This window comes from Narcine bancroftii, chromosome 7 (genome assembly GCF_036971445.1).
Source record: "Narcine bancroftii isolate sNarBan1 chromosome 7, sNarBan1.hap1, whole genome shotgun sequence".
Classification (NCBI taxonomy): Eukaryota; Metazoa; Chordata; class Chondrichthyes; order Torpediniformes; family Narcinidae; genus Narcine; species Narcine bancroftii.
Genome location: NC_091475.1, coordinates 3215008 through 3240715, shown reverse-complemented (window position 1 = coordinate 3240715; position 25708 = coordinate 3215008). Strand labels below are relative to the sequence as shown.

Below are 25708 nucleotides of genomic sequence, written 5' to 3'. Positions count from 1 at the left end.
GGCCTGGCCCGTGGGGGGGGGGGGGCCTGGCCCGTGGGGGGGGGGGGGCCTGGCCCGTGGGGGGGGGGGGCCTGGCCCGTGGGGGGGGGGGGCCTGGCCCGTGGGGGGGGGGCCTGGCCCGTGGGGGGGGGGCCTGGCCTGGGGCCGCGGGACAGGCGGCGCCAAAATGGGGACGGGACGTCGGGTCGTTTCCGCCAAGGGCCCCGAAGCCGCGCCATGAGTTATATAAAATAAAGATAAAATGGGTGGAGACGGGAGCCGCGAGGCCGGGGCCGCTGGGGTCGGGGTCGGGGTCGGGGTCGAGGCCGGGGTCCGGGGGCCGGGGGGCGGCGGCGGCGGCGGCAGGTCGGGCTGGGCGCGGCGCGGGGGATGGCGGGTAAAGTGAATTGATATTCAAAATGGCGGATGGAGCGTCCACAGATGAGAAGCCCGGTAATGGATCGAATTTTACATATTCATATTTCCATTTAGCATAATTTATTTGGCCTTATTACTGTATTTGATTGCGGGGCCGAGCACAAGGAAGACTTTCACGCCTTCATTTGTGCAGGAGACCGAGCGGCCGCGGCCGCTTCCCCCCGAGCGCGTTCCGGCAGCGATTTTTTTTCGGTTTGTTGTGGGGGAAAAATAAAAGAAATAAGAGAAAGGCGGGAGCCCGCGCGGGGGGGGGGGGGGGGTTGAGACGGGGGGGGTTGAGACGGGGGGGGGTTGAGACGGGGGAGGGGGGGACGGGACAGACCGTCCGGCTGGAAACATTATGCAAAGCACGGCGGCTTCCCATCCGCCGCGGCCTTCTCATCGAGGCCGAGGCCGCCTCCGTCCCCTCTGCCAATTCGGGCCCCGCCGCCGAGCTCGCGGACGGGGATCCAACCCCCCCCGGAAAGGCCGGAGCGGGGTGAGGGGTCGGCGAGGGGCAGCCCCCGCCCGGACGCCCCTCCTCACGTTCAGCTGCACAGATGGAATCGGGGCGGCCGGTTCGCAGCACCGACTCGGAGCGCGGCCTCCTGCCCTCTCCCGCTCCCCGCTCCCCGACCACTCGGCCCCGAGGTTCCGTCCGGCCGCCTAGGCCTCGGGCGGCCCCGACTCATCCATCCCCCGACCCCGACGCCGCGCTCCATGTTTCTCGGGGGAGTGGATCGAAGCGGCTGCTCCCTGGTCTCGGCGGTGGGAGAACGTCCAGGCCCCTCATGTTGAAGCGCAGTCATGAATATTCAGAGGACGTCCACTTGTAAATATTAAAGAAATGGGCACAGTTTAAATCCGACTCGGCCTCCACCAGCCCCCCCTGTGCAAATGAGCTCTTGCTCAAGGTTCCGACGTCTATTTGTGGACGAAATTCAAAGCATTGATCGCGGCACACTTCTTTGGGGAAACATGTTTTCCTGATGTTGATCTTATGAATCAAATGCCATCTGATTAAAGGAAGGATTGCTCATTTCAAACGTGCTTGACCTGGAACGGGCGATGTCTCAGGATGCCTTGTTTTTAGTAAAATCTGAACCACATTAATCGATCGCAGTTTTTCTTCGAAGAGAATCCTAGATGGAAGGCGAAACCAGTAGTACCAAAGAGCAACATGAATCCTACATGGAAGGCGAAACCAGTAGCACCAAAGAGCAAGATGAATCCTACATGGAAGGCGAAACCAGTAGCACCAAAGAGCAACATGAATCCTACATGGAAGGCGAAACCAGTAGCACCAAAGAGCAAGATGAATCCTACATGGAAGGCGAAACCAGTAGCACCAAAGAGCAACATGAATCCTACATGGAAGGCGAAACCAGTAGCACCAAAGAGCAAGATGAATCCTACATGGAAGGCGAAACCAGTAGTACCAAAGAGCAAGATGAATCCTAGATGGAAGGCGAAACCAGTAGTACCAAAGAGCAACATGAATCCTACATGGAAGGCGAAACCAGTAGCACCAAAGAGCAAGATGAATCCTAGATGGAAGGCGAAACCAGTAGCACCAAAGAGCAAGATGAATCCTAGATGGAAGGCGAAACCAGTAGTTCCGAAAACCAACATGAATCCTACATGGAAGGCGAAACCAGTAGCACCAAAGAGCAAGATGAATCCTACATGGAAGGCGAAACCAGTAGTACCAAAGAGCAACATGAATCCTACATGGAAGGCGAAACCAGTAGCACCAAAGAGCAAGATGAATCCTAAATAGAAGGTGAAACCAGTAGTACCAAAGAGCAAGATGAATCCTACATGGAAGGCGAAACCAGTAGCACCAAAGAGCAACATGAATCCTACATGGAAGGCGAAACCAGTAGCACCAAAGAGCAAGATGAATCCTACATGGAAGGCGAAACCAGTAGCACCAAAGAGCAACATGAATCCTACATGGAAGGCGAAACCAGTAGCACCAAAGAGCAAGATGAATCCTAAATAGAAGGTGAAACCAGTAGTACCAAAGAGCAAGATGAATCCTAGATGGAAGGCGAAACCAGTAGTACCAAAGAGCAACATGAATTCTAGATGGAAGGCTAAACCTGTAATACAAAAGAGCAACATGATATATACAGACATCATGGAAAACAATATATGAAAAATATCCTGGGCATTTTTTTGGTTGGATGTAATGTATTGGCCATTCTCAACAAGTAACAATCTGATTTGTCTTAAGAAGGTTGTAAGTAAATATCTTTTCCCATATAAAATGGTTTGTTCAACACAAAGGCTTTGAGGCAAACACTTGGTTTGGTCTATTCTCATAAATTCGGCTAATAAGAGCAGAATCGTAATGTTGGAGATTTTAATCATTCAGTGTATCTGAGATGTACTCTTTTGGACTGCCAGCCTTAAAAGTGCCATATTCATTGAATTCTCATCTTGCCATAAGAACTTAGGAGCCACTTCAGTGATTAGTTTCAAGGCTGTAAGTGCTAATTTTGACTTTAACATGTATTGAGAATAAAACTTGGGAGATTTTATAGGGAGCTTTGATTTTGAGTGAACATGAATATGTACAATTTAAATTTTAGAAGAACAAAGAAAGTTAAATCCATGGTCATAGATTGAGAAAACCATAAGGGTGATCAAAGGAGAAGTTGATGCCGAGTGAACAATGTGAATTTTCCTGTACCTTGTGTGATATGGAGCGAATTCGATGAAATTGGCTACACCAGTGATCTTGATTGCTTGTTTATCAGAAGAGATGGAGATTTGTAGGGGGAAATCATTAGGTTGTTTTCACTTCTCCATACATATAATTGTTTGAATTGAATCAGTGGCTTAATTCAGTGACATGTTTTCTATTGGTATATCTGGGACATGTATGTAAATTAATACATGAATATTCTCACTCATTTGCTCATTTAATGATGCTTGCATGAATTGATTTAAATGCAAGATGCACCCTGCTGAATAGCACACTTGGAGGGAAAATAGAAGTAAAATGTTCTCAAAAAATTGCAGCATGGAAATATCCAACATTTGGGATTTTTCCTCAGTGTTTTGCTCATTATTACTAATATAAATCATTCAGTCCAGCCAGCTACTTTATTATGATCAATTAATGATTTGTCTATAAATTATACATTTGATTGAAATAAACACCATCTATTGAGTGTACTTTAATATATAACAAAAATAATAATGTTTGTCTTTTAGATTAATATTGTAAAATCTTTTGCTCTACCTGTACAAGAGGGATTTTTGGGCTAATCTTTCAGTATTTTTTTTAACAGAAGGTGGGATTTGGGTGTACTGTTATAATCTGGATGAAGGGGAGGTTTAATTTTAGTTCATTGAAAGTTTTTTCCTTCTGGGGGAAAAAAAATAGCATCAAAATTTTACATAAATTAGATTGCACATTTTGGGTTTGTTAAAAACCTGGTTCAAAGCTTTAATATTAATTTAGCAGTTTCAATATCTATTGGCTTGAGTCTTAATTTTCTGTTCCATTGCCCAGTCCTTCAAAACTCAGAACTCATTTGTTACTTTTTTTTTCAGTTTAATGTACTTCCAGGCAGAGAGGATTGCATTTGTATTCATTGAAAGATTTCTCTTCATTAATGGGGGAAAGTAAAAGTAACAAATTTCCTGTTAAATTTTGTTCCTGGACCATTTTTAATTTCCCAGAGGGTGGTGAATCTGTGGAATTTGTTGCCCATTGAAACAGTGGAGGTGACCTCAGTAAATATATTTAAGATGAGGTTGGATAAATTTCTACAAAGTCAGGGAATTAAGGGATATGGGAGAAAAATCGAGTTTATTGTCATCTGTTTGTTTCCTGACAAAACAGTGTGTTCTGGTCCTTGGTGCAAAACATGTAGACACATAACTGGACGTAACACACATACAGACAAAAAATGCATATTCAGGACAAGTATTTCATCTACATAAATAAATATTGATTTGAAAATATGAGAGTCTCAGATAGTTAGTGTGAGCAGTTCTTTTGGTCAGGTAGGTTGAGATGAGCTTATTAGATCAGCCAGGATCACATTAAATGGCTGAGCAGGCTCAATGGGCTGTATGGCCGACTCCTGCACCTAGTTCTTATAATTTCCCCCACTCATGCAAAAAAATACAAAATTTGTTTCTCTGACCTCTTTGATGCATATTAAATAATGTATATAATTTTCTTTTATTCATATAAACCACTAGCAAATAGGAATTGTAGTAAGAACACCATGTCAGAAACACTGAGCAGGTCAAACAGTGTACTTTATATAGCCAAGGTAATGATACAAATGGAAGAAACTGGAAGAAAATAGAGCAAAAAAAAAAACCAGTGAAACCAGGAATATTGAATTTGAGCTTAATTCTTGGAAAACACTGTGAAACTCTTGAGGCCGGAGGCCAATGAATTCTACTACCATGAAGAATTTCTGTGTTTGATGGAAGGCAACTGACTCCAGAAAACATGCAAGAAAATCCCACTTCATCTTTGCTGGCTTTATGCTTTTGTCAGTTTGCGTTATTTGTTGAAAATATTCAGTGACATTTTTGTTAACTTTTCATTTACTTTTCTATTATGTAACATTTAACACTGTTGGGGCCATTCTGTTAGTGTGTGTATTAAAGGTGCAAGCCTACCAACAAAAATGATGTCAATACTTAGTTAATTATGCCATTGTGATCTCGGATCTAATTGAATCTCACAAATTTTTTTTACACGATATATGTGCCAGAAATTTCATTCCCCAGTTGCTTCTGCCATCCTTTGGCAGTGTTTCTCACCATGAAAATGTGCGCATTATTTATAAACCCAATTCTCACTGCAACAGCATATGTGGCAGTTTTTAAAGATGGGTTTGCCCTATATCTCTCAATTGCAATTGCTTGTTCTTTTTGTTTGAGGGGAACTTGATTAATTTGAGTCAAGAGTGACGACTTTGAAGCAGGCTCTTCATCAGAATTTGTCCATGTCAACCAAAATGTCTCCCTAAGCTAGACCCATTTGCTTGTATTTGAACCATATCCCTGTAATACTTTCTTATCCATATATCTGTCTAACTGTTTTGTAGACATTGTATTTATACCTGCCTCTACTGCTCCTCTAGCAGCTCATTCAATGTTCAAATTTATTGTCAGTCTACATGCGTGACATCACATACAACCATGAGATTCTTTTTCCTGCAGGCCAGGAAGAATTTTGAATTACCATTAACTGTGAACTGTACTCAAGAAGAAAGAAATGTGAACAAACTGTGCCACTACAGAAAAATAAACATTCAGAAATACATAATGATCAAAGTACAGATTCTTAAATGAGTCCTGTGGTACTGCACTCCTTCCTGATGGCAGCAGTAAGAGCAGTGCATGTCCTGGGTGGTGTGAGTTCTTGGTAAGTCATTGCTGTTCTCCAATGGCAATGTTTTATGTAGATATTCTTGATGGTGGGGAGAGTTTTGCCTATGATGTGTCCCCTAGTTTTTACTGGGCTTTTCGTATTGGTATTGGTGCCTTCATACCATGCTGCGAAGCAGCTGGTCAGCACACTTCCCACTACACATCTGTAGAGTTTGGCCATTGTTTACTGAACCTCAGCAAACACCTAAGAAAGTAGAGGCGCTGACGTGCTTTCTTCATGATGGGATTAATGTGCTGGCTCTGAGAAAGGATCTTTGAGATAGTGACCCCCCTCTCCACCCTGATTCCCCAATGATCACTCGATCCTACAGCTCTGGTTTTCCTTCCTAATGTCTACAATCAGTTCCTTGGTTTTAGTGACACTGAGAGGTTGTTGTAACAAGCCACGCAGTTGTAGGTAGAGTGTGAGTAGAGCAGGAGGTATAATGGTATTGAATGCCAAACTGGAGTCAATAAAGAGCATCCTGATGTATGCATCTTTACTGTCCAGGTGTTCCAAGCTTTGTGTGGAGCCAGTGAGATGGCATCTGTCATAGACCTGTTTCTGCATTGGGCAAATTGGGATGGATCCATGTCGCTGCTCAGACAGGAGCAGATCTGCTTCAGCACCACTTCGTATCTGTGGATGTGAGTGCCAGTGGTCAAGTCATTTAGGCAGGTTTTTACGCTCTTCTTGAGTGATGGTGAACCTACCCTAAATCCTGATCGATGTATTATGGTCTTATATTCGAACAAAATTAATCATGCCTAACATAAATAAGCTTTATGTACAGCACAGTACAAACCCTTCAGCTCCTGTTGTTGTCATGCTGACCTATATCAGGGACTGTGGGAAAGTGCGAGCAATAAGTAGAATAGCAGACAATTTTTAAAGTTGGTAGCGCTATCGCACACAATTGAAATAGTGTGGGAAAGTTGGTAATGCTATCATGCACAATATAGAAATGCAGTGGAGGGAAAAGCAATGGTGGACCTGCCCTCCCAGAATTTTGTGTGGCAGAGAAAGGGCTGTGTGCACAGCTGCATGGATAGAGGGGTCTCTCTGCCACATGGCATTCTGGGAAGGCAGGTGTGCCATTGCTTTTTTCTGGCACTCTTTAAAAATTGTGCGCTGCAGTGCTCCCAACTTTCCCATGCGATCTAAAAGTTGTCTGTTATTGCTATTTATTTCCTCTTTCTCTCTCTCCTGCTTTCCCACAGCAAAGTTTATACCTTTATTTTAATATTTTCTTCCTTCATGTTCCTGCACTCACACAAGGGCTTTTGTTTCTTCATCAAGATTCCCATCCCTGAATTCCCTAGCTTTCACAATATATGTTGATGAGAAATATTATTTTAAGAACTTTCCCACCTCCTGCATGTGCGTGACCACATTGATTTTTAATGGGACCTGTTTTTTTCTCTCTCTCTCGCTTGTTATCCTTTTCCCCTTAATATACTTCCGAAAGTTCTTGGGATTCATCTTTACCTTATCTGGTAAAGCTAATCTCGTGTCCTCTTTTGCCCTCCAGATTTCTTTTTTAAGTGTAGTCCTATATCTCTTGTACTCAAATGATTCACCTTATCATAATTTCCTAGAGCTGACATTTGTCTCCTTTTTTTTGACCAAAGCTTCAATAGCTCTCTTCAACTAGGGTTCCCTAATTCTGCCAGCTTTGACCTTCACTCCTTCAGGAATATGCTGACACTGAACACTCTCTAACTCATTTTTAAAAGTCTTTTACTTATCAGATGCCCCTTTTACCTGCAAACAACCTCTCCCAATCAACTTTTCCACTTTCCTGTCTAATACTATCAAAGTTTGCCATGTTCCAATTAGGGACTTTATCTTACAAACCAGAATTATCTTTTATTGTAACTGTTTTAAAACTAATGATCTAATGGTCATTGGTCTAAAAGTGATCCACTGATGACAGTTCAGCCATTGGCCCAGCTTCATTTCTCAGTGGGATGTCCAGTGTTTTCCTCATCTCTGATAGGGCCATATACCTATTGCTTGAGAAAACTTTCCTTGACGCTGTCTTCAGGAATGGAAAACCAGAGGTGTATGATCCAGTGATCATTGAGGGATCAGAGGGTAAGCAAATGTAAGTTCTTGGAAGTCATGATCTTTCCTGGACTCAACATACTAATGGCATTGTGAAATCGTCAGGATATTGTTATGGAGTCCAGAGGACCCCAAACACCAGCAGCAATAGATATGCACCACAACACAAAGGGGTACTTAAACAAAAGTAGTTTTTAATTATATTTGAACAAGAAAACAGAATTAGACTTTAACTTATTACTTAACCTACTTACTTAACCTAACTACTTAATCCCCCCCTTGAATACTAAGCACAGGTGTGTGTAATATATATTTAAGATTAGAAAAGTTCTTTGGATCACAGTCCAATCTCACTGGTTGCAGGGAATTCTTGTACTGTGCACAGAAGTTAGCATTAACAAAGCTCACCAGTCTTTGGTGCTTAGCAGGCAAATGGTTACCACTCAGGAGGGTTCTTGTTGGTCTTCAGAGAGAGAGATTCCTTTTGTTCCAGGACATCCACACCTGATTCCTGTTTAATCAGTCTTGCTGATGAAACTTGCCCCCTTCAGGGTTCTCCAGGTGATCCTCCTTCTTTCAGGTCATCTTTCAGACAGCTGGTCTTCTCCTTTGACCAGGCAGTCTTCCAAAAGTTTGCCAGCTTTGTCCTTCTGGAACTGATTTCTGTCTCCTTTCTCTCTATTTCACACCCTTCCTCTCTGAGAGCAAAACTATTCTGTCTGCCTGCAAAAATCACATGCTCTTCCAGGCAAGCTGTATACTGCAACTTTGTTGCTCTTTTTGCAAAAAGCACTCTGCAAAAGTACTACAAATATTCTGTGTTTTACAATGTTTGTGTGCATCCTGCTCTAATAATCCTTCTCAAAACATCTCTAAATACTCTGTCACAAGATTGCGGAGGTTTGATACGACTTCAGAAAGAACTCTGGAAAATTTCTACAGCAGTATGCTGGAAAGTGTGCTGACTGGTTGAATCATGGTCTGCTAAGGGGACACCAGTATCCCTCAACATAAAGCCCTGAGAAAGGTAGTGGACACAGCCAAGGATGTCACAGACAAAACTTTCCCCTCTTTCAAGAACATCTGCAGGGAACCCTGCCATCAGACAGCAGCAGCAATCATCAAGGATCCATACCACCCAGCACATGGTCTGTTCTCACTGCTGTCATCAGGAAAAAGTTATAGGTGCCACAAGACTCGCACCACCAGGTTCAGGAACAGCTGCTCCCCCTCCACCATCAGACTCCTCAACAACAAACTCAATCAGGGACTCACTTAAAGACTTACTTGGGCACTATTGATTTTTTTTTTCTCTCTGAATTGCAGTCAGTTTGTTTACATTTCTTTATTTGTTTACATGTGTACGTTGAGCAGTTTTTTTTGCACTACCATTAAGTGATCATTCTGCCTCACCCACAGGAAAAAAAATCTCAGGGTGTTATGTTTCTGACAATAAATCTAAATCTGATGCAAGTTGTTGGGAACATTGGCGGAATGACCAGCTCCTGTTCTCAATCTGCTCAGTTCACTGTTCATTTGACTTTCAAACATTAACCATTCAAATTCCTGAATGCTCCAATTGTTGCAACCATTTGACAGTTTACTTAAGATTTCAACTACCCTAGAAAAGTTGGTGTCTAGTATTGTCTCTAAACAGCCTGACTCTTTTAAGATTAGATTTCAGGTTTATTGTCAGAGTACATACATGACATCATATAAAACTTAGATTTTTTTTCGCAGATGAGGCATAATTACCACTTGTTGATAATAAAAAATAAAACTCTACACAGTGTATACATGCAGACAAATAAAGAACTGTAAACAAACTGCAATACAGGGAGAATTTTTTTAAAATCAATAAAGTGAGAGTCCTTAAATGAGTCTCTGATTGAGTTTGTTGTTGAGGAGTCTGATGATGGAGGAGGTTCATGAACTTGGGGGTGCGAGTCTTGTGGCACCAACACCTCTTTCCTGATGGCAGCAATGAGAACAGAGCATGTTCTTGGTGGTTATAAATCCTTGATGATTGCAGCTGCTCTCCAATGGCAGTGTTCCACAAAGATTTTCTTGATGGTGGGAGAGTTTTGCCTGTGATGTACTGTATTTTCACTCATATAACATGCACACGCATATAACATGCACACACATATAACACGTGGGAGTAGTTGTCCAGCACCCTCATAAAATGTCCTATAAAAATCACAAAAAAAACTGAAGCGATACATGCGCAGATAACATTATCAGCCGGTATGGTGATCACTTGTATTCAATAAAGCCTAATCAGTATAAAAGGCCCTTGCATTTAGGGTTACCTTTGAGATCAAGAGTGCTGATTCTTTTGACAATGCAAGGGGTTGATGGAAATCTTACACCGCCAATTTCAGTTGTTACTAGAGCAGAAGAAACTGGCAACAGAGTGGCAGTGAGAGTTCGAGGTTGGCGAATCATCCATTTGTGAATGGAGGAAAGAGAAAGATGAGCTTGAGAGGATGAATCTATGAAAATGCGCATGTCGTGGCCCCAAAGCTAAATGGCTCCAGTTAGAGACTGCCTTGAAGGAGTGGGTTCTTAGTCGTAGAGAACAAAATAAGGGTGTACCTAGAGATGAAAGTAAGACTATGGGCACATGAAAGAGGCATCACAGATTTCAAGGCAGGTTTCCCCTGGATATCCAAGATTATGAAATGAAACGGATTGTCGGTAAGAACTAAAACAACTGTAGGTCAGCGACTTCCAGAAGATTGGGGAAAAAAAACATTGTTTTTCGCAGCTTCATTCCCAATGAAATTTGCGAACTTAAAATCACATCATTAACATGGACAAAGTCCCAATGGCCTTTGAGATCACCGCTACAAGAACCGTGGCTGCTTCTGGAACAAAAACTGGCCATAACTACGATCGGATATGAAAGGTCATGTTTTACTCTTGTCCTTGGCTGAACTGCAAGTGGCACTAAATTGAAGCCAATTATCATATTTAAAAGAGTAACAGTGCCGTGAGAAAAAATGCCCAATACTGTAATTGTTCACTGTAACAAGAAAGGTTGGATAGACTCCAATGTTATGAAACTGGATGGAAAAATGTTACAGGCCTTGATTCCATGGCAGCTCAAAGAGAATTCAACACAAAAGACTAAATTCTGTTGGTGCCCACATTGCAGTAATTCCAGGTGGGTTGGACATGTAAACTGCAGCCTCAGTATTTTCATCATCCATTCAAGACACTTATCACATCAAAATGGGAGGAATGGAAGCAGAATGGCACTCATGAATTCACCCCAGCCGGATGGCTGAAAAGAACAATCGATACTGAGGTTTGCGAATGGGTTGCCAGAGCGTGGGATGAGATAACACCAGACACTAGACACAGCAGATTCAGAAAGTCAGCACAGTATATAATAATGATGGTGATTCCATCACTGATTACAAGAGCAGTGACATGTCCGTATTGACTACAGTAATGGAAGACCGGTTGCAGGCTGTCCTAACATATTTTAATGAAGGGAGTGAACAATCCAACTTGGAAGGATTTGAAGCAGTTGCGGATGATGTTGACTAACACAGACCCTTGGTGTCTCCATCCAAAAATTAAAAATGAACTCGTTTGGTTAGTGCTGCGGTTTGCGCAGGGCTATAACAGCACCAGTAAACTGGGTTCATTAACCCCGTTGTTGTCTGACAGGAGTTTGTACATTCTCCCTGTGTCTGAGTGGGTTTCCTCCAAGTGCTCTGGTTTCCTTCTACCTTCCAAAAATATACAGCAGTTTGTAGGATAACTGGTGTGTTTTTAATTGTTATGTATTTTTGATTTTAACATGTCCAGCATTTTTACTTGTTATTTAAGATGTTATATGGTTATTTTACATTAAAGTGATTTTAAAAAAATATATTTTTGAACCAATATATTTTTGAACCAGTGGCTGCTCAATTATATTCACTTTTATATTCAACGTGTAAAAAAAAATTTAAAAAAAATTCTTGTATACTGCACACATGCATATAACGCACAGTGGGTTACCTGGTTTGTTTAAAGAAAAAGGACTGGGTGAGCTATGTCCACTACTTTTTGCAGGGCTTTCTACTCAGAGATATTGATGCCCCCACAGCTGGCTGTTATGCAGCTGGTCAGCACACTTTCCTTTCCACATGTGTAGAAGTTTGCCAAAGTTTCCGATGTCATTACCAAACCTCTGTAAAATCCTGAAGAAGAGGCACTGATATGACTTCTTCATGATGACAATAGCATGTTGGGTCAAGGAAAGGTCCCCCAAGATGGTGACTTTCAGGATTTTAAATTCGCTCATGTTCTTCACCTCTGATTCCCCCCCACCCCCCCCCCACCCCCCCCCCCCCAAACCATTGATCAAGTCTCCAATCAGCTCTGTAGTTTTGTTGACGTTGAGTGTGAGGTTGTTGTTTGTACACTATTCAGTCAAGTTTTCAATCTCTCTCCTATATCCTGGCTCATTGCCTCTTTTATACACCCCATTACTGTGGTATCAAGCAAATTTGTAAATGGTATTGTTGTTGTATCAGGCCGTGCTGTCATAGGTGTATAGCAAGTAGATTGGGGGTGAAGTACACAACCTGGTGGTGCTCTGGTGTCGATGGAGATATACTTGCCAATCTGCATTGACTGGGTTTTGGAGGTGAGGAAATCCAGGATCCAATTCACAGTGGGGTATTGAGGCCCAGGTCTTTGAGTTTGATTCAGTAATAACTAAAGGTTTGGCCTGCTAATTCTGATGAGTGGTACTTTTGTATTACATGCTTTTTTCTTTGGCTTGGCTTCGCGGACGAAGATTTATGGAGGGGGTAAAAGTCCACGTCAGCTGCAGGCTCGTTTGTGGCTGACAAGTCCGATGCGGGACAGGCAGACACGGTTGCAGCGGCTGCAGGGGAAAATTGGTGGGTTGGGGTTGGGTGTTGGGTTTTTCCTCCTTTGCCTTTTGTCAGTGAGGTGGGCTCTGCGGTCTTCTTCCAAGGAGGTTGCTGCCCGCCGAACTGTGCATGTTACATTTTCTGAAATAGACACTAAAACCTCCAAAAGACAAGATTACCCTTTTGATGCAGTACTTCATCAGAAAATGAAATTATCAACCCATAATTATTTTGGTGCTACTCATTGCTGGTGTTAACAATGTCCATTATGGTTTTGCATATAATTACAAATATTCTGACTTGGATATTAGAATAAACGGAAAAATAAAAGTGTCTTTAAGGCTGTGGGTGAGTAATTTAACACTCTTAAACCATCTCCCAATGAGGAGAGAGATGACATTATGTCTAGGCTTGGCTGAGTCCTTTAGTATGTTGGCTGCCTTTCCTCGGAGGTGGCGATGGAGGGAAGGGAGGCTTGTGTGATATTCTCAGCTGCATTTACTACTTTCTGCAACTTTTTCATATCTTTGGCAGGGAAACATTCCAACTGTGACACAATCGGCTAGTCTGCTTTTGATGGTACATCTATTGAAGTTGTTTAGTGTTGTGGCGTACATGCAAAACTTTCTTAGTTTTCTTAGATTTAGAGGCATTAGTATTCTTTCTTTACTATCATGTTAAGATGCTTGTGGTCCAGGTCAGGTCATTGGAAATATTTAGCTCAGGCACTTGAAGCTATCTGCTGTCTCCACTTCAGTGCGATTGATACGGACAGAGGTGTGAGCTCTATTCGCCCTTCCCTTTAAGTCTACGATCAGCTCCTTTGTCTTGCACTGAGTTATCTTGGCACCAGACTCTGGATCTCCATTCTGTATTTGTTTTCATTATCATTTGATATGGTTGCATGATTAGTGATGTCAATTAATTTGAAGTGACTGCTATTGGTTTTGCAGTTGTGAGTAGAGAGGCAGTTTAGTCTCTGGCTTGGTATATATACATCCTTGTGGGAGAGATGGTGCTTAGTGTGATTGTGGAGGAGATGTTGCTGCCCTTCTTCACTGACTGCGGGTTGTTAAGAAGTCAAGCATTCAGATGTAGAGGGAATTTTGCTGAGGCCGAGTCTGGAGATAAGTTTTCTTGGGACTATGGTATTGAAGACAGTGCTATAGTTGATGAACAGTCTGACGTGGGTGTCCATAGTATCCATGTGTTCCAGGACCCAGAGGATGGCCAGAAAGTTTATCCAAGGAAACACCAAAATCATCTTTAGATGTGATTAGTAACAGGAGGAGGGAGCCAAACAAAAAGATCTGTGTATTGAATTTGAGGCATGGCTGTAATATTTTAAAAGGTGACTTGTATCTCAGTTGACTGTCCTTATCAGATATGGATATGGAGGGCCAACTTTAAAAATTTTTTTATTTTTATTTTTCACACTATGAACCATACTGACCAAAATACACACAAACATTTCCCTCTTGAATAAACACAGAGTCATTTTCTCCCCTTTTTCCCCCTGGAGGGCCAACTTTGATGTTATGCAGCAACCTGGATCTGACTGGTGAGGAAAGACGGCAGAATTAGTGGGTCATTAAAAGTGGCGTCACATTTCAACCCCAAGCACTTTCTGGATATGATGAAAAAGTCCAGGACAAGCCCCCAAAAGCCATCCTGAAAAGCTGGTGTTGTAGGAAATGACAGAATTTAAAGGCATTTTTCTGAGTTAAGTAGGTCTAAGTAAGTTTCAATAAATGATCAGAAATTTAACAAAAATCTACATCATGAACAGAGAGTTCTCAATTGGTAATTGCTGATAAATACTTTTGATTCTGGTATAACAGAACTATTATTTCAATCCATTCATTGAACTGAACAAATATATTTTCATTCTGCTATTCTGTAACATTTGACTAATGTATCATCTCATGATCCAGGTTTAAATCGGCACTTTTTAAAAACTTGATCCATGACATTTTGGTTAATCATTATAATTTAATCTTAATATTTCACAAATAATTTCATTTTAAACACAAATAATAGAAGATCGGGTCACCTATTGATATAGCTTCCCTCATACTTTCCAATTCTTCAACTCAACCAATGGGATAACTTTTATCAGAATCAGGTTTATTGTCGTGAACATGTTATGGCAGTGGTACTATATGCAGTTGGACCATTAATAGTTCACATACTTTCGAAAGGATGATTCTATAACATCTCAGGGATGTCTTAAGGCCAGTAGTGAGAAAGGCACATAATTGTTTAAGTTAATTAATTTCACATTTGTGATTTGCTTGTTCCTCATGTCTCTGCAATGCAAAACTCTACATATGTTGTAGGGTTAACCTACAAGGTATAGCTGAGATGTGAAGAAAATTGTCGGGAAGTAGTATGACTTTATTAATTGCAGTTAGTTGCAAAGTTATTATGCAGATTGGTTGGCCAGGAAAGGAGCTTAAACTAAATGAGAATGTTTTGTTTTTTCTTGAAAAGCATTTTTTATCTTCTGGCATTGGTATGGGTTGTAGCTCTTGTTAAGAACAAGCTAATTATTCTTCAGCAAGGCACTTGACACATGTAGACCAGAGGGTTAGTGAGGCAACAGGATTGCTTTGATCCATTTCATATCCAGACATAGGGGAACATGGCCTCAATAGGTGACCCAGTCCAGAAGCAGGTTTCATCAGTTTGCTGATTGGCCCTTTCTGAAACCTCCATGGCAATCCATCATGTTAGTTCTCTCCACCCCCCCCCCCACCCCCCGCCAAACATTTCTCTAGAAGCATGTGCTTAGAAAAGAGAATGAACAGCTTGTAACTCAACATTGGTGGTCTAGTCTAAAAAATATTAATAGAGGGCTAATATTGTAAAATATAGTATTTATCTAATTTTTAAAAATTATTTTATTTATGAATTTTAAACCACAGTAATAATTGCATTGCATTCAATTCAAAAATTATTCCAAAAAATTATACATGCATATAACCACATCCCATCCCCCTAAAAAATATAGAAAATGAAAAAGAAAAACTGGAGGATGCCAAGAGAATAAAACATATATACCATAAAGTCTGTATTGGAGGTTACCAAGAAGTGAGGTCTTCAGAGAGTATATTAAACATGCAAATCCACATTTTGTAAGTATGGGCGCCATATTTTCCAAAACACTTGATATCTATCTCGCAGACTATGTAATCTTCTCTAATGGTATAGAACTATGAGGTTTTGCAAGCCATATTTCCATATTTAAATCTATTTCTGACTTCCATGATATTGCTATACATTTCCTAGAAACTGGAATACTTAAAGTGGTATATGAGTGGAAAGAAAAAGTTTGAAAACCACTGTTTTAATCATTCCAAATTGATCCGTTATGTGCACAGTTTCATAACTCCAAAGGAAATGAACCAATGACAATTTTTCTCAAGCAAAATATTTCAGTAATAATTGGGTCTAGAGCAGTGATTCTCAACCTTCCTTTCCTACTCACATACCCCCTTAAGCAATCACTTACTAATCACAGAACACTTTTGGGATAGGGTACTACTTAAAGTGGTATGTGAGTGGAAAGTAAAAGGTTAGGAACTACTGTGCTAAAGCAATTAGCATATTCAATTTGATACATATTTTAGTTTTGGTCTTATAACTTTAATATTACTCAATAAAAATAACATCAGATCCTGTGGGAATTTGAATCCAATAAATCGTTCCAAAAGATTACCTACTACGAACCAAAAATGTCTAACTTTAGGGCATTGCCAAGTTGAATGCAAAAAAATTCCAATCTCAGATCTACACCTAAAATATAAATCTGATATAGCAGGATTGAATCTATTTAATTTTTGTGGATTCCAATATAATTGAAGTTAAAAAAAATTTAGTCATATAACTCTTGCATAACTCCATCCACTCCTTTTCATTTATTTGTGTTTGTAAATCTACTTCCCATCTTAGTCTTATGCACCCGAATTTTGGGGGCTTTCAGTTGAAGTAAATGATATATTACAGAAATAAATTTATTTATACTAGTAATACAAATAAATAATTCCAATTCACTTTGATTAGGTAACATCAAACTAGGACCAATTTTACCAAATTTTATAACAATTTTATAACAAAATAAAGTATTATTGGGTACATAAAATTATTCTCTCATTTGTTCAAATGTTATAAATTTCCTATTTTCAAAGCAATCCTCAATCTTCTTAATGCCCACCCACCTCCAAATCCACAAAATTTGGCTATCCATTGAAAATGTAATAAGCTTGTTTTGACATAGGGAGATTTTTATAGATATTAAACCTTTCATACCAATTTCATTATTAATATTTATCCACAACTCCCTATTTCCAACTAACAATTTAGAATTCCATTTATAAATAAAATCCTGGGGTTTCATATCTCCTATTGCATTAAACTCTATAAAAGCCCCAAGATGGGATATTATCTAAACAATACATTTCTAAATCTCAATTGAGCTGCTTTATAATAATTCTTAAAATGAGGAAGTCATAAACCCCATAATTCATATACTTCCAGGTCAATTTTTATAAAGAAACCCTTGCCATTTTATCTTTCCATAAAAATTTCATAAACTGCCGTATTTAAATGCTTAAAATATTTTGAAGGATTTAGGATAGGGATTGACTGAATTCTAGGGAAAAACGTTCATTTTAACACAATTTACTCTACAAATAAAGTAATCAGTAGAATATTCTATTAATCAAAGGTAAATAATTTAATTTATATAAATGTTTAAAATCGTTATCAATTTGAATACCTAAATATTTAATACCTACATTTGGCCACCTAAATTTAGTAACTATTTTACAATCAGTGTAGTCACCCACAGCTAAAGGCACAATTTTTTTTCCCTCCAATTAACTTTATATCCAGAAACCTCCCTATATTCTTCCAACCTAAACTGTAATAGGGACAAAGAATTTATAGGATCAGTTAAATAAACCAAAATATCATCAGTAAACAAATTAATTTTATATTATTCCTGATTCACCTAAATTCCTTTAATCTTAGAATCTTGTCTAACAAGCTCAGCTAAAGGTTCAATTGCTTAATTAAACAAAGCCGGTGACAAAGGACAACCTTGTTGACTTGATCTAGTTAATGGAAAAGAAACAGATTCTTGTCCATTAGTAATCATTTTTGCTAAGGGATCTTTATATAAAACTATAATCCAGTTTATAAATGTAGAATCAAAACCAAACTTCCCCACTTGAAACAAAAAATTCCATTCTAATCTATCAAACCTTTTTCCACATCCAAAGTTACTGCTATATTACGATCACCTCTTTTTTGAATTAAACTAATTGGTCTTGCAATATTATCAACAGAGTATTGCATTTTAATAAATCCAGTTTGATCCATATGAATTAAATGAGGTAAATATTTAGTTAGTCTATTTGCTAAATTTTTTGCGACAATTTTATAATCCACATTTAATAAAGATATTGAATGATCAGATGCAGGATTCAACAAGACTTTACCAAATAATTTGGTATTTATCTAAAATGGGAAGGGCTTGCTACAATGTTTTTCCACTCTTAACATTCAGATATAAAAACAAGCTATAGAATTCCAACCTGAATCAAGGATTTTGCTCATATTTTACTCATTGATTTTTGTTGCTATTTTTATAATGAATATGGAAGATTCATTTTCATTGAAGAAAGACAAATATTATTAAAGTAATATTGAGCTAAATTTGTAGATGAAAAATAATTGATATTATTTTCAAATTTTATTTTGACTGCAAATGTAAAATATATCAGCAAACTTTCTCGTGATTTATCCTCAAAAAATAATAATTTGATTGTTTTCATGTGCTTCCCCTTTGAATTGAAAGTGATATAAAATTTGCAAACGATATGAAGTTGGGTAGGACAAGTTAGGTGAGTGGGCCAAGACATGGCAGTTGCAATATAATGTATATAAATGCGAGGTTATGCACTTTGAAGGTAAGATCAGGAAAGAGGACTATTATCTAAATGATATCTGTTTAGGAAAAGGGGAGATGCAGAGAGACTTAGGTGTTGTGCACCAGTCATTGAAAATGGGCGTGCAGGTGCAGCAGGCGGTGAGGAAGGCGAATGTTATGTTGGCATTCACAGCAAAAGGGTTTGAGTACAGGAGAACAGAGATCCTGCTGCAGCTGTATAGGGCCTTGGTGAGACCTAGTGTTTAGGATTGCATGGATCATTGATAAAAGAAGTATGTTTTGGTCCTCTGTCAAGGTGTGCAAGAAATGTACCTTTGGGTGACATTTGGTCTTGAGGGAATTTCCAAAACAAAAATTAAATGCTGAAAATGGTAAGGGGGGGTTGGGGAATTATCACCCACAGTGAGTATTGAAAATTAAATAAGATTTCCAACTATTACTCTGTTAACCTAGCACCATGTTTGTCATTTATGTGCGAGTTAACATGAAAATCCAAAGTTGTAATTGATCGTTCTTCTCTTCAAACTTATAATTTTCAAACTTTTCCAATGACATATAAGTAAATTATTTGAATAGATGTGAAGTTGATCTATTTCTGTATTAATTTGTTCTGAAATCTTGCACGGTTGCTTGAAGTCCAAGTTTTTAATACTTTTTTTTCACACTATGAACCAATACACATAAACCTTTCCCTCTTGAATATACACAGTGTCATTTTCTCCACCTTTCCCCCCCTCCCTTCCCTCCCTCCTTCCCAACCCCATCCCCACCCACTAAACGTTCAACATATATGATACATTAAACCCATTAAACAATGTCATCACACAATGAAAATAAACAAGAAAATTGTGTCATCTACTTTTACACACTGGGTCAGTTCATTTAGTCTTCTCATTCTGTCATTTTAGGGGCTAGAGGTCCGCGGTAGGACTTCTCTGTTGTGTTCCATGTACGGTTCCCAAATTTGTTCGAATACTGTGATGTTATTTCTTAAATTATATGTTATTTTTTCCAATGGAGTACATTTATTCATTTCTATGAACCATTGCTGTACTCTCAGGCTCTCTTCTGATTTCCAGGTTGACATAATACATTTTTTTGCTACAGCTAAGGCTATCATAATAAATCTTTTTTGTGCTCCATCCAAATCGAGGCCAAGTTCTTTACTACTTATATTACTTAGAAGAAAGATCTCTGGATTTTTTGGTATGTTGCTTTTTGTAATTTTATTTGATACCTGATTTAGATCTTCCCAAAAGTTTTCCACTTTCTCACATGTCCAAATTGCATGTACTGTTGTTCCCGTTTCCTTCTTACAGCGAAAACATCTATCTGATACTGTTGGGTCCCATTTATTTAGCTTTTGGGGCATGGTGTATAGTCTGTGTAACCAATTATATTACAATAACCTCGTGTTTATTATATTTCTCATAGTTCCGGAGCATAGCTTTTCCCATGTTTCATCTTTATCTTTATGTTTAGATCTTGTTCCCACTTTTGTTTGGGTTTACAGCTTATTTCATCGTTCTCTTTCTCTTGCAGTTTGATGTACATGTTTGTTATAAATCTTTTAATTATCATTGTGTCTGTAATCACATATTCAAAACTGCTTCCTTCTGGTAACCTCAGCCTGCTTCCCAATTTGTTTTTCAAGTAGTTTTTCAGTTGGTAGTATGCAAACATTGTACCGTGAGTAATACCATATTTGTACTTCATTTGTTCAAAAGATAATAATTCATTTCCCTAAAAACAATTTTCTATTCTTTTGATCCCTTTTCTCTCCTATTCTCTAAAGCAGGGGTCTCAAACTCAATTTACCTGGGGGCCGCTGGAGGTAGAGTTTGGGTGAGGCTGGGCTGCATCAGGTTTTCCACAAGAAAAGCTCTTACAAAAACATTCCAATGTTATAAAATGTCTTTATTTTTATTTTTTAACACAAAATAAGATGAAAAAATAAATAAATTAACAATTCATAAGGGAAAAAAAATCAATCAGTAATAAATAAATAAAATGAAAATAATAATAATGAAAATAATAATAATACAGCAGATATAGAAGACTGAAAAAACCACATATAGTTGCTGACTGGAGAAATGTAATTATTATTATTCAGATTCAAATGTCTCAATTAACAGTTCTTTAACCTTTAACTTTCTGAACATGAATGGAACATTGAACATAAACTGTTATGAACATGTCTTCTTCTGCCTACTTCTTACTGCTAGAGATCTGGCAGCGCTTCCTCTTGCATAGCTGAGCCACATTTGGCTTAAGGGAGGAGGCAGTTGAGACCCTCAGTTATTGAAGTTCAAGGTAGAGAAGAGCTTTTCGCACAAGTATGTGCTCCCAAAAGACACATGGTCCGCTTGAACATTCGGGAAAGCTCAGGGAAGCTGGGGGGCAATTCTCTCAAAAATTGTCAAACTTCAGGCATTTGCTGCAAAGAGCCTGATGATGGATAATGCAGTGCAGAGCAATGGCCTCCTCCACACTCTCCTCTTCCAGTTTTTTTTTTTAACAAGTGCCACCAGTCCATTTTTCCTCCCTGTCATTGATTGCGCTTCATCGGTTGTTATTCCAACAAACCTCTTCCATGGAAAACCGGCATTCTCAATGGCATCACACAGCTGGTAAAATATCTCCTGAGAGTGGTCTGGCCATGCATTGGAATTACTGTGAGCAACTCCTCTGTGACTTCAAAATTGTCATCAACACCACGAACGTAGATTGCGAGCTGGGCAGTGTCGGTGATGTCTGTGGTCTCATCAAGAGTGACTGAGTATACACTGAAACATTTTGCATTGAAGTTTCAGTGTTTAGCCGATGCGTCTTTTCCTCTTCTTTTTCTGTCCCGCTGAGCAACAACTTCCGGGTTCAGACTGGACGCCGAAGCGCGTGAAGCGGGAGCGGCCGCGGAAATTGCGCATGTGCCGCGTGCATATAATGACAAATAGAAAATGCACACAAATATGCTTATATTCGCAATAAGCCCAGCCGACGTCCCGCCCCCGAGAGCAATATACCCCACCGTGATTGGTAGGTTCGTTCAGCTCCGCACACAACACTGAAAAGTGCCAATCATATCAAACTCGCGGGCCGCACTTATATTAAACTTTCATATTAAGGCAGGGCCATAAACCATCGTCCCGAGGGCCGCAGTTGGCCCACGGGCCGCAAGCTTGAGACCCCTGCTCTAAAGGAAAGATTACCTATTGTGAAAGGGATTAGTTGATTTTGGGTCAATATTAATTTTGGTAGTTGGTAATTTGTTTTTTCCTTTCTACGTGAATCTTCCAAATGTTGAGCAGATGGTGCAGTACTGGTGAATTCCTATGTTGCACCAGCTTTTCATCCCACTTATATAGTATATGTTCAGGTACCTTCTCCCCTATTTTATCTAGCTCTAATCTGGTCCAATCTGGTTTTTCCCTTGTTTGATAAAAATCTGATAGGTATCTTAATTGTGCTGCTCTATTATAATACTTAAAGATTGGTAGCTGTCAGCCCCCTTGTTTGTACCATTCTGTTAATTTATCTAGTGCTATCCTCGGTTTCCCCCCCTTTCCATAAGAATTTCCTTATTATTCTCTTTAGCTCCTTGAAGAATTTCTCTGTTAGGTGAATTGGTAACGATTGAAATAGGTATTGTATCCTTGGGAAGATATTCATTTTAATACAATTTACCCTTCCTATCAGTGTTAGTGGTAAATCTTTCCAGTGTTCTAAATCCTCTTGTAATTTCTTCATTGATGGAGTTTTTAATACTTTATTGAATAAGAAGTGCTCCTTGCCAAACTGGAGAGAGACAGGAGACTACAGATGTTGGAACTTGAGGCCAAACATAATCTGCTGAAGGAAGTCAGTGAGGCAGTGATGGGCAGAAGCAGAAGATTGATAGATGTCAGATGGCTGAAGATGAATCATTTAGAATGAAGTGGTAGATAAGAAGGCAAAGACCGGTAGTGCATCAGATCAGAGAAGGTGATGATGGTGGTGTAAAGAGAACAGATAGAACTAAAGTGGGGGGAGGGGTTGGTTCCAGAAGAGAGTGGCAGAAGAATCCAGAGGAGACAAGGATTGGAAATGGATGGAACCAAAGAAGAGGAGGATAAGAATGAGTAAGGAACTTCCAGTCTTTGTCTCCCACTCCAAGCTGTATGACACTTCCTTTACTTGAGCCCTTTTTCTTGCCTCTCTCTCTCTCTTTTAGATCTTTTCAAAGTATATGGGCTGCATGCTACTTCCCTGTTGGATTTTACATCTTGCCCATTTGTGGTGAACTCTTCTATTCCAAGGAACAGTACAAGTGTACAAGACCCTTGAAAGATGGCAGTGGTCAAGCAGCCACAGTTTATGTGGAACCACAAGGGTTTTCATCAGTGGAAAAGCATCCTTTTGAATGCAGAGCAAGCTCACGTTTGCTCTCTCTTTAATGAGATGGAACTAGATTTGATGTAGTACCAAGAATCATGGGAATGTTGCGATGTAGGACTAAAGAGGTTGTGACTGCCAATATACTGAGAAAGACTCGACTTCAGGGAATTGTAGCAGTTTGGGCTTAGGATCCCCTCTGAATGTGTTTGCACTTTAATTCCTAATTTTGAATTTGAATATGTGTACCCTTTGCTAGTCTGAACAATTTAGAACATGACCAAAGAAAAGATAACAGAAGTAGGCCATGTGGCTCCTGAAGCCTGCTTTGCCATTCTATATGATCATGACTACTTTGTCCCTGACCTGATCTCTTCTATGCCAGTTCCTTACAGGTCTCAATTTCAGAAATCTATCTGGTTCCACTTTAAATATCCCCATTGACATAGCGTTCACATCTGTCTCTTGAGTACAAAATTCCAGAAATTCAATGGGCACTGTGAGAAGTTTTTTTCAATTTTAAATGATTGCCCTAATCTAACTTTTTTCCCCTTGTGTGAGATTTTCCCACCAGTGGAAACCTGTTAAGAATCTTTTAAATTTCAATAATTCTTATTCTTCTAAAGAATATAGATCTAATTTTTTGAGCCATTTAATATCGCAGCTATCTTGTCCAGGAATTAGCCTAGTTAATCGGTTTTGCATCCTCTCATGCCACTTCTAGTCACCTTTCTTAAATAAAGATTTGTGCATGGTACTCCAGGTGTGGCCTCTCCAATGCACTGTATAATTTCACTTTTAAAAGAAGTCTCTGATTATGGTGCATAGATTTATGATAATGCTGAGAGATTATTGTCATGCACACTGTTCAGATGCACCAAAGTTTATTCCTACTGCAGCCACACAGATATGTGCCTATTTCTAAGCTCCAACCCCCCCCCCCGCCATTGCAGTTAAGACCAATATCCATTTTTCTCCTCCTCATTTTTTGATCCCACCTAACCCTAACATTTTATGTACAAGAACACCCAGATTCCTCTGTAATTATCTAGTCTTTTTGCATTTAGAAGCAATTTCTAGTCGATATGTTGCTTTTACTGAAGGGAAAAATTCTCTCTCCCTCATTAAATTCCATCTGCCAAGTCCAAACTATGTACCAGATGGGAAAATTAGTGTAGATCTACATGGTATCCTCCTTGCAAAAGAAAGCATGTATTTTTTATCAGTAGTTCTTAACAATTAATTCTGGGAACCAGAAATGTGTATTTTATCTGCCTAGATAATTTTCTTTTTCTTCGGGATTAAAATATACAAGTTATTTGATAAGTAAGATGTATAATAATAAGGGGTATTGAGCTAAAAATTGATTTTTTTTAGTAGTTAAAATTCAAAGCATTTTCTATTTAACAGTAAATTGAAGTTGTAATAAGTTTTTTTCATTTGACCTCCAGCCCTTGGTAGAATTTTTACTTCATTATTTGAGGGAGGTCAATCACAGGATGCACCACTACTTGCTTTGCTTCAGAATAAAGCTGAAAGGCGTCTCATCTGACTTGTGTGCAACACAACATTTTGAGAATGATGGGAATGCTCATTACACAGCAGTTTTAAATAATTTGGAAGCTGTGCTCAGGAGTTTTGTGATACCATTCGGTGATACCATTTCCCCAGCGGTGGACTATATTTTTCCAGCTGAATTTTACCAATATTGTATGAATATGAAAGTGGGTGGGAAGTTAATACTGTGAAAATTGATTGTGTTGATTTCATGTCTTAGCCTTCCCCATTTAATGGAGAATATTGAGCTTGGGGTATATCCTTCAGAAGAGTGAAATTGTCAGTTTCAATATAGTTATCATTCCATTCAAGACTTGTTAACTTTTGCTGTATGTCTATTCACTCAGGTTTTGGAACTTGCTAGTGAGAATTGTGTGGGACATTGAATTAGGAAGTTGTAGGGGGTGAAGATATGGTGAACAATAAAAACTTGTAATTTTCAGCAACTTTCTTGTTTTGGTTCTGTGAATGTGTTATTTTTATTCTGACAGTTTTGAAGATCTATGATCTGCATTTTGGAGCTGCCATGTTGGCATGGGCATTATCTTGGATACAGGTACTCTCAGACAAGACGTTATATGTGAATGCGACATCTCTGAGGATCCCTGGCATGCGACATCTCTGAGGATTGGTAGATGCCAGATAATTGTATTTTCCGGTTGCTAGAAACTTGCTCTTACAATGCACAACTAATACACCTGCATTGTGAATTAACAGTTTAAAAGACAAAAAATACTACACTGAACCAACGTCACTTGCATGAATGTATAAACCTTAAAGCACTTGACTTTATTTTCAGTCACCTTCTTTGAAAACATTTAACTGTTACTGCATCTGCAGGTTCTTCCCCTCCATGGATCTGGGGAAACTTGCTAATCAGGGATGAGACGCTTTAAGAGCGTTACCCTAACGAACAGTATCAACCAGCTTTTCAACCTAGGTGACACCATTGCTGTTTGACACAACTTTATTCAAACAGCTGCTATGAGCAAAGCACGACCAAGGCCCTCTGCTGGCTGAATATTTGCTCCAATCTTCACCAAAGGTTTACGTGTTACTTCAGAGAAA

The 25708-nt window shown here is 39.4% G+C and overlaps 1 protein-coding gene across 8 annotated transcripts in view; it reads left to right on the top strand.

The window, feature by feature from the left end:
• Window positions 1-371: 371 nt before the first annotated feature.
• The window catches only part of pou2f1b (POU class 2 homeobox 1b), a 188712-nt gene continuing 163375 nt past the window's right edge, over window positions 372-25708 (top strand). For 5 of the 8 annotated variants that reach the window (XM_069888487.1, XM_069888494.1, XM_069888488.1 and 2 more), the window contains exon 1: window positions 381-432. In XM_069888487.1, coding sequence (XP_069744588.1) covers window positions 406-432 — 27 coding nt within the window. In that variant the 5' untranslated portion in view covers window positions 381-405. Of the gene's footprint in view, window positions 433-3668; window positions 5804-25708 lie in introns of those variants that run through there. The other 3 variants (XM_069888491.1, XM_069888489.1, XM_069888492.1) reach the window with 2 other exon arrangements.